The 11,292-nt window shown below is 55.2% G+C and overlaps 1 protein-coding gene across 1 annotated transcript; it reads right to left on the reverse strand.

Moving 5' to 3' along the window:
* Nucleotides 1-1,906: 1,906 nt before the first annotated feature.
* MIF (macrophage migration inhibitory factor) lies at nucleotides 1,907-2,727 on the reverse strand. Its single transcript, XM_081037855.1, has 3 exons — nucleotides 2,499-2,727; nucleotides 2,152-2,324; nucleotides 1,907-2,073 (listed from the first exon to the last, which is right to left on the reverse strand). Exons 1-3 carry the CDS (start codon nucleotides 2,604-2,606, stop codon nucleotides 2,007-2,009), a joined length of 348 nt encoding a protein of 115 aa, XP_080893981.1. The 5' UTR covers nucleotides 2,607-2,727; the 3' UTR covers nucleotides 1,907-2,006.
* Nucleotides 2,728-11,292: the final 8,565 nt, after the last annotated feature.

Consider the following 11,292-nt stretch of genomic DNA (forward strand, 5'->3'; position numbering starts at 1 on the left):
CAGGTGTCCCAGCTGGCCACTGAACCTGAACACTTTCAGGTTCGTGAGGGGCAGCTCAGATCCAAAAGCGAGGCTTAAATGAGTGGGACCTTTGGCTGCACCTGGGGCCATGCTCCCCATCCCAACAGAGAGATAGGTGTTGGTCTCCACAGCCTGTCATCAAGGACAGAATGAATCTGAGGTAAGCTGGAGCAAGCCCCTCAGAGTCTTTGGTGGAAGTGGAGTGTCCCCCTCCAAAGATAGGTCACATCCTTCCAGGCTCCCCCAAGCTGATTCTCCTTTCTCACCGCTTTTCTGGAAATAAATCCTTGCTGCCCAGGGGTAAGATGACTGAGGCTGAGTGGGGAGAGCGCCCCCAGCACCTGGACTGAGAAGTAATCCTCAGGCCTCTTGATGAGCAAGTTGGCAAAGGTAGGCTGCCCCCGAGGACAGACTGCCACGAATGCTGTGATAGAAGAGAGGGAGGGAGAGTGTGGATCCATGTGGAAAGCACCAACTAACTGAGCTCAGCAGCCCTGGGCCTGGGTTGTTCTAAAGTTGCTATAATCAAGCCTGGGATGTGCACCCAGAGCTTTCTGCCCATGCCTGCTGGGTATTCACAGTGACACCAAATAGTTGACCCAGGCGCAAGGGCAGGGCCACTGGCAGCCATCCTAAGGAAGGAGTCACTTCCTTAGGAGTCACTGCCTGTGGCTCAGGCAGGCCTGCTCGTCACTCCCAACATCCAAAAGGAAGTAACAGGCTTCAAAGGCTTGGCCCAGGTAGCAACCCTTATCCCTAGTTTCCAAAACCGAATTCACTAAATTCCATGGAATTTTAAAAATCACCTTCCAAGTAGGATGTCCTTGGCCAGACAGAAGCTGAGGAAGAACAAGGGCTATCAACAGCTCTGGGCCAACAGGAGTTCAGAGGTGAGGCCCCACCTTTACCAAGCCCCGAGGAACAGTGTTCACACGGCCCAAGGAGCCCCCTCCGTGCAAGCAGCTGAAATAAACTTGACTTCTCCCACAGAGCAAGCAGTGCAGGAAGGGCCAATCAGGTCCTTCACTTTGGGCGACACAGGTGCTGACCCTAGCCGACTGTTGCCAGCTCCAAGCAGGTGAATCCCCAATGCCAGTGGCTGGCCCTTGCTTGGCCATCTGCCTGGGCACATCAAGACTCTCACATCATGGAGTGGTGAGGCATTCCAGCCGAAGTCAACTGGCCTGGGCAAGGAGCACTTCCCAGCCAGTAGGATCGGCAGCAGGGCAGCCGAGGACCCTGTGGTCCAGGTGTTGGCACCGAAATTGCCCACCATCCTATTACTATCCTCACAAAGGAGCCCCCACACTTGACTGGAGGGATCCTCAGCCAGAAGACTCCAGGCCCAAACAATGGGATTTTCCAGATCAAGACACTGGGGCACCAGCCTAGCAGAGTGACCTGGGATGGAGCTGGGCGGCTCTCTCTCCTCAGGGTACCCTTTGCCCAACTGGAAGATGGAGAGGGAAAACGGGGCTGAGAGAAAGGTCCAGGACCAGCTGATCCTTCAACCTCTCCGGCTAATCAGATTTGGAGCCCCACCACTCCCTTCCCCCCACCTTCCCTGCCAGACCTAGCCCACGTGGTGGCCCTGCCCAGGCGGATGGGAGACTCAACTCTGGGGGGAGATTCAACTCGGGGTTCCTTCCCAGCTGTCATAAACCTGCCGTGGGAGGCTCCCATTTTAGTTTCATTCCTGGGTCTGTGGCTAGGACAGGATGCCAACCAAAACTGGGCCTTCTGCTGGGGGCGCAGGAGGGAAAGATTAAGCAAAAAGCACCCGGCAGCAGATTCTGAGGGGGCACCTCTCCTGGCCTTGGTTCTCCAGTCACTGTCCCCGCCCCGTACAGAGTCCTCCATAAGCCAAGGAAGTCCGAGGCAGCCGGGGTCTCTAAACCGTTTATTTCTCTCGACCGGGAGGTGGGAGCAGGGCGGGCAAACACTGCAGGCGGCAGGGCCTGGTGCAGGCGGGTCCCGGGCAGCCCTCAGGCGAAGGTGGAACTGTTCCAGCCCACGTTGGCGGCGTTCATGTCGTAGTAGTTGATGTAGATCCTGCGAGGGACACAAGTCTGAGCTGGCCGCGCGGTCGCGGGCCGTGCACCCCCTGCCCCCCGGCGCCCCCCACCGCACCTGTCCGGGCTGACGCGCAGGCGCTCGGCCAGCAGGCCACACAGCAGCTTGCTGTAGGTGCGGTTTTGCGGGCCGCCGATCTTGCCGATGCTGTGCAGGCTGCAGAGCGCACAAGGCTCACTGGAGCCGCCGAAGGCCATGAGCTGGTCTGGGACCACGTGCACCGCGATGTACTGGGGGAGAGGGAGAGTGGGCGCGGTCAGAGGATCCGAGCGACCTCGCCGGGCCCGGGGCGTCCCCCCCCCCGCCCCCGCTGTCCCTTCCCCGCCCGGAATCGCCTCCTTCGCCCCAGCCCGGGGCCACCTCGGCCGACGGGCACCCCCTCTTCCTGTTCCCTCCCGACTAACCTGGGCCGGCTTGCCAGTGGCCTGCGCCAACTGCTGGGTGAGCTCGGAGAGGAGCCCGTCCGGCACGGAGGCGCGGGGCACGTTGGTATTCACCACGAACATCGGCATGACGGAGGGATGGCAGGACTAGGGCACAGGAACGGAAACGCGCGGGACAGCAGCGGGAGAACCTGAGCAACGTGACCGACGCCCACTGCAACCTCAGTGCAGCTACGGTCCCGCCTCCCGTGACGCAACCGCCGGCGGAGGCCCCGCCCCCGTGAGGCCGCGGCTCCCTCCTGATTGGTGTGTCGCGGCGGGCATCACTCCGGAAGGGTGGGCCTGCCTGTCCTCCAGCGGAGGCGCGGCCTGCCTGTCCTCCAGCGCAAGCCCGTGGCCCCGCGCAGCCCCTCAAAGCCTTTCTCCACTTCGCGGCCTGAACTCTGCCTGTCCCTCTTTTTTCTTTTATCAGCCCTTTCATTTAGTTACTGATATTTACGCAGTGACCTGTATGTGCCCGGAGCTGGGACTACAGCAGTTAATAGGACAGATGATCCCTGACCCTCCAGGGGCTCAGAGCTGGCCCAGTAGCTGAGGTCTTAGCTCATTCCATCTCACGCTCACTGAGCTATTGTGTGTCCTGAGTCTCCAGGGCAACATACCCCCAAGAACTACAGCCCTTTGTGTGTGTGTATGAGAGGAGGGGGAGTGGGAGGAGGAGGCAGAGAGAGAGACATTGCTGTAGGTGGGAAGAAAGATGCCACAAGGGAGTCAACATCCAGCTGCCTTCCCTCCACTCCCCTCTCCCTTTCAGAGTGAGTGAGGATGCTGGGAGGCTCCAGAGGGAGGAGCAGAGAACAGGAGGTGAGGTCCAGACAGAGCTCCATGGGCCAAAGGCAGCAACAGCCTCAGAGCCTACCCCCAAACTTGAGGTGCCCTGGGCAACTCCTCTGCAGGTCTGGAAACTTCAGCTCTTCAGGGAATCCCCACCCTAGTCAGGCCCTCTAGGGTGCCCTCTCACAGATCCCCTGGTGAATTCTTTGTCTCTTCACTAACTGTCAGCTCAGTGGACATCTAGTGGATACCAAGCACACACAGCTAAATACTGGCTGAATGAATGAATGGGTGAATGAAGACAGCCATGACACAGCAGGAAGAGGACAGGGCAGCAACTGGATTGGACCCTGGCCATACCAAAGGCCAGGGATGAGCCTGCAGGCTCATCATCACTGGGTAGAAGGGCCTGGGGCTAAGTGGCCACCCCCATTCCATCTCTGAGGAGCCCCCGGTCAAGGTGCCACACTGGGGAATGGGTCTCTCTCAGGTGCTGGAGGAGGCCTGCTGTGTTTGGCCAACTCCTCAGAGCTCTCCAGGAAGGTCCTGTCCTTGGTCTCTGGTAGATGCAATCGGTTAAGGTGGCATGGGACAAACTGGCCTTGATGATGGCCACTGATGCACTGATGTACTCCATGCCCTGTGTCACGCAGGGACTCAGCTTCCGCTCCCCACACAAGAATGCAGGACATGGTGAGGCCAAAAAGGAACACCCACAGAGCCATAGATAGGGGAGTCAGTCATACCACTATATTCTCTCTGGCGGCTGGGTTGGAGACACAGGAAGCAGGAGCCATACTATCCGCAATCTGCCGTCCACTTCTCTGCCAACCAACCAACCCACCACCACCCCCCAGCACAGCCACGGCAGTTATATCAGTGGCCAATGGCTAAACGGCAACAGCTGAATGGCTACCCAGCCACAGCGGATGGCCATCCAATAACTGAGCCAGCATCTTTTCACGTGAGGCCAAGAGCCTAGAAATTGCTCTCTGGGACTCTGTCCCCACACCGTGTCTCCTGCCCAGGAGACTCTTCTGAGTCCTAACAGCCAACTCAGCACTTCCTGCTTTTATGTCCAAATCCAAGTGCATTCCTTTTCCTCCCACACCTGATTGCCTGCCAGTGAAATGTACCTCCCCCCACTGTCCCTCTTTATCCTCAATTCTCTCCTCCCACCTCGTTACCACCACCTTAGTCTAAGCTAGCTGGCATCGCCTGTGGCCTGGCTTGGACTCTGGAGAGAAGCCCATTTCCCCGACCCTGGCAGCAGATCTGGCCATGTAATTTCCCTTGTCCAGTGAAATGTGAATAGAAGTGACTCCAGACAGAAGATTCAAGAGCCAGCACTTGTGTGGGGACAGAACCAGGAGTGCAGTTTCCAGGCTCTCGGCCTCACGTGGAAAGGTGCTGGTTCAGGTAGTAAATGGCCATCAACTGTGATTGGATGGCCATCAGCTGTAACTAGTGAGCCATTGGCCACTAATATAACTGCTGTGACTATGCTAGCAGCAAATGGGGGCTAGCAAGAAGATGGTGGCTGACAAGCACGGATTGCAGTTAGCACGGTGGAGTGCAGGTTGCGGATTGCAGAGAAGTGGACAGCAGGTTGTGGATAATGTGGCTCCTGTTTCCTGTGTCTCCAACCCAGCCACCAGCGAGACTATAGCGGTATAACTCCCCTATCTATGGCTCCGTGGGTGTTCCTTTTTGGCGTCACCATATCCTGCATTCTTATGTGGGGAGCGGGGCCAGAGACCCCGCATGCCACCCCGCATGCCAACCTGGTTTGCTGCTGTCTGACATACTGAGAGTGGGTGATAAGGTGGAGCCTGGCCAGCAAACACCCATAATGCTCCTGTGGTTGAGCCACTGCCATTTTCAGGTTATAGTAGCATAGGGGAGACACCCCTGATCAGAACAGCCTCTGAGCCATTTGCCATCAGCTCTTACTCTCCCCCAATCTGTTTCTAATAGTGAACACCAATTTTCTGTGGAGGTGCTATGATTCCCACCTCCCCCTCTTATTAGCGTGGACATTTGGCTAACCCCTCTAAGCCTCAATTTCCCCACCTGTAATTTGGGGATGACAGCAGTGTCCACCTTACAGAGGGGCGTTGTGAGGACCAAGTGGCCTAAATACTGGTGACCGTCACCTCTGATAGAAGTAGCACTGTCACAATGCCATGGGTGACCTCCCTGCCCACATCTTGCACCATACTCGTTCTCTCATCTTGTGCACTGCCCTTCAGTGCCACGCTGCTGGCTCCTGGTTCCTGGCTCCTGGCTCCGGCATTGGTCCTGAAATTAGGTTTGCCCACACTTTCCTTCGTCTGACTCGGACTCAGTTCCTTGGGAAAGCCCTCAGAGCTCCTGGCTCCGTCGGGTCTTGTAATGTGCCCAGCATCTGCCCTGTCCTTCGAGGCCATCACCACATTTCTATGTGAGTTAACCATCCTTTCTAGGCGGTAAATCATGAGAATGGAGACTGTCTCTTTTTGGCCATTGCTGTCTGCGTACCTTTTGACCTGGTACCTCAGTGATAGCCAGAGACTCTCCAAATATGTCCACACTCCAATCCCCAGAACCTGTGGATATGTTAGGTCACATGGCAAAAGGCACTTCACAGACGTTAATTAGGGTGATGGGATATAATTAAGGAGATTATCATGGATTATCTGAGTGGGTCCAATGTAAGAGGTCACATGACCCCTTCAAAGCAGAGAATTTTCTCCAGCTAGTCAGAGATGCAGCAGAACGGGACGTCAGAGACTCGAAGCAGAAGAACTCCATGTGCCGTTACTGACTTTGAGGTTGAAGGGGACCTCAGCCGTACAACTGCAAGGAACTGAGTTCCGCCAACAACCTGAATGAACATGGAAGTGGGCTCTTCCCAGTTGACCTGAGACACCTTGACTTCAGCTGTGTGAGACCTGAAGCAGAAGACCCAGTCACGCCGTACTGGGTGACTGACCCACAGAAACTGTGAGATAATAAATGTGTGTTGTTTTAAGCTGCTAAATTTATGGTGATTTGTTCTAGGAGCAATGGAAAAGTAACACACGTGGCATCAACAGGGTTCATTAATTATCCGCTGAGAAACAGGCACCAGGTGGCGTTTTAGCATATGTGGCTGCTGCCCTGCCTGAGATCCTCCTCTCTTTCCTCCTCACTGACAGAATCCCAGTTCTCTTTGGTTAGAACATTCGCTGCCCCAGAGCCCCTGGCAACCAGGTGTGGCTGTTTGAGGCAGCTGTGGCTCATGTGATGTATGGGGTTAATGGGGAAGCACTGCTGTGCTGAAGGAGGTGTCACCCTACCCCCTTCCTCTCTCTCGCTCCCGCCTGCAATTTGGATATAACCCCTGGTTGTGTGGTATCTGTTGAGCAACCAGAGCTGAGAAAACACAGGCAAAGGAGAGGGAGTGGTAAACCAAGGGAGCCCGGGGCTCTGACAGCTCTGCCCAGCCCCTTCACCTGCCATTTGGTTAAAGGAGAGAAATAAACCCCTCTCTGCTCAAAGCACAGCTTGTCAGAGTTTCCACCCCAGTGCAATTCCGGGCTGTTGCTGAGGACTGCTCGAGTGTCACATCCTGTGTAAGGGATGTTGGATAGGCAAGGGGGTGGGAAGAAAACCTCACGAAGTAGGGAGATGTCACGAGGATGAGGAGGACAGTAGCCCCCACTGAGCACCCGGCAGACCCTGGAAGTGGGCAGCCAGCTCTGGGTTGAACAGCTCCAAGGGCAGGACCTGAGTTACCTGAGCTACCCGTGCTGGAGCGAGGAAGGCCATGGTAAGGGAGGGCCTGCAGCTCCCCTGGAGTGCTACCCACTTATCCCCTCGCTGCCTTTCCCTGACATGGACCTGGTCATCGCTCCATGTCTGTGGATGGCCCACCTTCCCACCACTCCCACTGCCCCCTCACCAGCCTCATGTCCCTCAGTATCCCACCCCAGCCATGGTTCATCACTCCCTCCTGCCCCAACAACCCAGCCATCCCCCATTAGCCAGTCCCCTTGCCCTTTTTCACTCAATGTGGTAAAAGTTGCAGCAAAGACAAGCAAAGACACCCTATCCCCACTAGTCAGAGTGGAAGAAGACCTGGGGGGTCATCACCCCACTGGTGACCCCTACCCAGCCACACGGGAAGGTACAGGACTGCAAAGACGGGTGTCTGCCAGGAGACCATTGTCACGTCCTGCATGACAAGAGCTATGGGAAGCAAGAAGGGCAGCGCAGGGTAAGAAAGACAGTAGCCAAGAGAAGAGTGCAAGCGGGGCCAAGGGACTCAAGTCTCAAGGACTGAGCCCTGAATCGGGCCAACACATGGCTTTTATTAGTAATCATACAAGGAAGTAAAGTTTGATTTTTCCATGGTCCATGAGTTACGTGCCTGACTGCTGTTCTTCCCGAAAGCCCCCATCGTGTTCCAACACGTACTGTGCCTTCACACACACACGTATAACCCCAGGGAATGGAATCACTGTACTGAAACCATCAGATAAGAGAACCTGACCAATATTATTCCATCGGTTCCCAGCTTTCTGGGACACTCCCCCAAGGAAGCTTTACCCACATTATTCCATCGGGTCTCGGCTTTCCCAGACACTTCCTTGTGATGTCATGGGGAAGGTGCGGGGAACAGACAGTTCGGAAGCTGTAAGGCAACGGACCACCACACTGCAGAGAAAGGCCCAGGGGTCATGGCCAGCGGAGTGATCTGGGCTGAGTCACTTAAACCCACTGAGCCCCATTTTCATCATCTCTTAATGGAGATGGTAATTTCTTTTCCATAGACTTGTGTGAAGATTAAATGAGACAAGCTCAAAGTTCCTGGCATACAATAAGTGCTCAATAAATGCTACCTGATCTTACTGCATTGTAACCAAGTGTCCTGGAGCGGGAAATGGGCTAACAGGATTGAACCCTAATGGTGGGCATCCCGACAGAGCGGGCAACTGTGCTTTCCTTCACCAGTGGCCAGGTCCTGTCCCCACCCACTCCTCACTTCCACCGGTCACACCAAAGTTGAGGCCAGTCTGCTCGGGAGTCTCCAGGAAATGGTCCTGCTCCAACTGCTGCACAGGAGGTGACAGTGCTGCAGCCCAGCTCAGACTCATGGACAAGAGCCATAAGCAGCCCATAAAAACCTGTCCCAAAGGTTGTGCACTGAGCTTCTTGGAAATCCTCATTTCCTGGAACAGGGAGGAGGTATAAGCAGGCACCTTGGGGGGAGAGGGGTTCAGAGAGTGTGGGGACTGGTCATTGTAGTGACGTGGAAAGAGACCATTGGAGGGTGTGGCTCCCATGACTCTAGAATAAATTCTCCAGCCTGGCCTTCAGTCTCCCACCCCCCATCTAGAACGCCTCTCCCCCATGGAGTCCAGGGGAATGCTGGCCTTCTCCTCTTGCACCTCCCCCTTCCCAGGCCTTTCCCATCCCAATTCATAGCACCCAGGAAGCTTTCCCAGCTGGAAACCCACCCATCTCCAGGCCTTCTCATCCTGGGTGGGACCTGCGTGGATGCATTTTCAAGGTCTGCCTCCAAAGAAAGTGTGTCTGTGCGTGTGAGTGTGTGTGTGTGTGAGTGTGTGTGTGTGTGTGTGTGTACACACCAGGGCCTGGAGCCCTGTTTCCTTCCCCTCTGTGTCCACCCTCTCCTGCTCTCAGTCTCCTTCACCGGCTACCTCAAGCCAGAGAGGGCTAAGTGGGCAAAAAGTTGGCATCTGCCCCTGGAATGCTGCTTCACTTGCCAGGGCCATGGGGATGGGACCTAGGCTCCCCCTTAGTGCCTTTGTTTCTTTCTGGGTGTCTGGTTCTCTCTACCCTTCACTGACTCCCTGCTGCCTGCAGAATGGAACCAGGAAACCAGTGGGACACAACTTCACCTCCTGCAGGCTCTGTGGTAAGGGTCACCTGTAGGCCCCCTGCCTGCCTCTGCTGAGCCTGAGCTGTGCCTTCCATGCCTCTATTATGGCCCTACCATCAGAGAGCGCTGGCTCAAGCCCCAATTCCACCACCAACCCACAGTGTCACCTTGGACCTCTCAGGGTGACCTCTGGACCCCCGCAGACAAAATGGGGATCAGGTAGCAGAATATCCAGGGCAGAGGAGGCAGTATGGGGCAGTGGTCAAGACCACCAGGCCCTGCCATCTAGTCATGTGACCCTGGATAAGCCACTGCCTTCATGTGTCTCTGCGTCTCCTGTGTAAAATGGAATAATAAAAGTTCTTATTTCATGGGGCCATTGTTAGGATTAAAGGGACCAACACTTGTTAAGCCCTCAGAACCATCCTGACAGGCAGAAAACCCTCCACAGACGTCAGCCCTGAATGGCGTTGTGGAGAGACTGTTTCACTTTCTGTGAGATGAGGGTCACTGCCTCCTCACAATCCTGGGCACAGCTGAGGATAGGGATTGGGGTGGCCTCCTCAGGACACAGTGGACCCTGAGAAAAGATATGTAAACCGAAGGGTCAATGCATGATTCAGCTGAGGCACAGAGAGTGACCTGTGTCCCAACAAGGAGAAACCGGAGTCTCAAGGGTCCAAGAGAGGAGGGGATGAGAGCAAATGCGGGAGAACTGACTGCAGCCCTTGGAAGCTGTGGACAGAAAAGGGGCTACAAGTTAAACTTGACAAGCTCAGGGGATTGAAAATAACCACATAGGATGGCATGAACATAAAAATTCCTAACTAAGAGACAACCAAGATGGCGCAGTAGGTAAACATTGTGTTTACCTTCTCTCACAACCTCGTCAAAATTACAACTAATCTACAAAACAATGATTATTGACAATTGCCTAAAATAAAGCTGATCTGAAGCCTTTCAACTAAGGACTTTCAGAAGAAGCCACCTCCAGACTGGTAAGAAGGTCAGAGATGTGGAACAGGCTGGTCCCACACCCACATGTGACCATTGAAGATCAGAAAGGCTATTTCAGCTGTGGGGGTCCCCTTATCCCATAAAGGAGTGAGAAATCCCTGCCTCACCCCAGCCCAGGGTTCCAGTGCCAGGGAGAGAAATCCCCATAAATTCTGAGTGTGAAAACCAGCAGAGATTGTGGCTGAGACTGAGGGCGGCTGCACTCACAGGCACTCCTCTTAAAGGGACTGTGTGCGGACTCACCCAACAGTGGAATCACGTGCTCTTTGCTCCAGCCCTGGAGCAGCAGCTGGAAAGGCAGCAGGGACAAATAGTGGGGAATTGAGTTGTCTGCATTGGGACAGGGGCTGGAGAGGCAGCTTTCTCCTGGATGGGGGAGCTGGCAGAGGCCATTGCTTCTTTGTTGAACCCTCTTCTTTCCTGGCATGAGAACACAGGTGGCCGCCATTTCTGAGTCTCCGCTGTTCGGTCACTCCACCGTGATTTGAGACCTGGCCCCATCCAACTTTCGGGCACACCCAGGCTGCTTTCAGTGGCTTTTTTGTGCAGACCACCTGCCTTGGCTCATGCTGCAGACTTTCCTAGGGTCTCTCAAAGGTTTGCGGAACCCAGACGAGCAGCATCTGGCTTGAGCATGTCCCGTATCTCTGGCTGAGCATACACTAGCATACACTAGCACTAGCAGCAGCCAGCCTTGGCTCATGGCTTGGCCTCTCAAGGTGCTTCCAAGCACAGCATGAGCAGCAGATATCTGTGGAATTTCTTTCTGACTTGGTGGTCCCGGGTGGGGCACTGGCTGTGGCTGAAGTAGACCTACAGTGGATCCCCTCCAAGGTGGTCCTGGGGCAGGTGCCCCCAGTGACCAGCTTCAAAAATGAGCCAGAGCATCACCAGCTGCCTCCAAGTACGACACACCCATGGGACAGATTAGCAGGCACCAGAGTCCTGCTGAGGCAGATCCTGCTGAGGCAGATCCTGCTCAATGGGATCAGCCCCTGCACAACTCTTCCATTGTAGTCAAGGCCAGTCCTCACAACCAGTGAGCCCAAGGGTCAGTCCCTCCCACTGATGTGCAATTATAAACCAAGGCTCAAC

This window comes from Rhinolophus hipposideros, assembly GCF_964194185.1.
Source record: "Rhinolophus hipposideros genome assembly, chromosome: 24".
Lineage (NCBI taxonomy): Eukaryota > Metazoa > Chordata > Mammalia > Chiroptera > Rhinolophidae > Rhinolophus > Rhinolophus hipposideros.

Excerpts from the sequence above, each read along its gene's own strand:
- MIF (XM_081037855.1), bottom strand. The coding sequence starts at position 2,606 with ATGCCGATGTTCGTGGTGAATACCAACGTGCCCCGCGCCTCCGTGCCG. Across the intron at positions 2,325-2,498 it reads CCACTGGCAAGCCGGCCCAG|TACATCGCGGTGCACGTGGT; the intron begins GTTAGTCGGGAG and ends CCTCTCCCCCAG. Across the intron at positions 2,074-2,151 it reads CTGCGCGTCAGCCCGGACAG|GATCTACATCAACTACTACG; the intron begins GTGCGGTGGGGG and ends TGTCCCTCGCAG.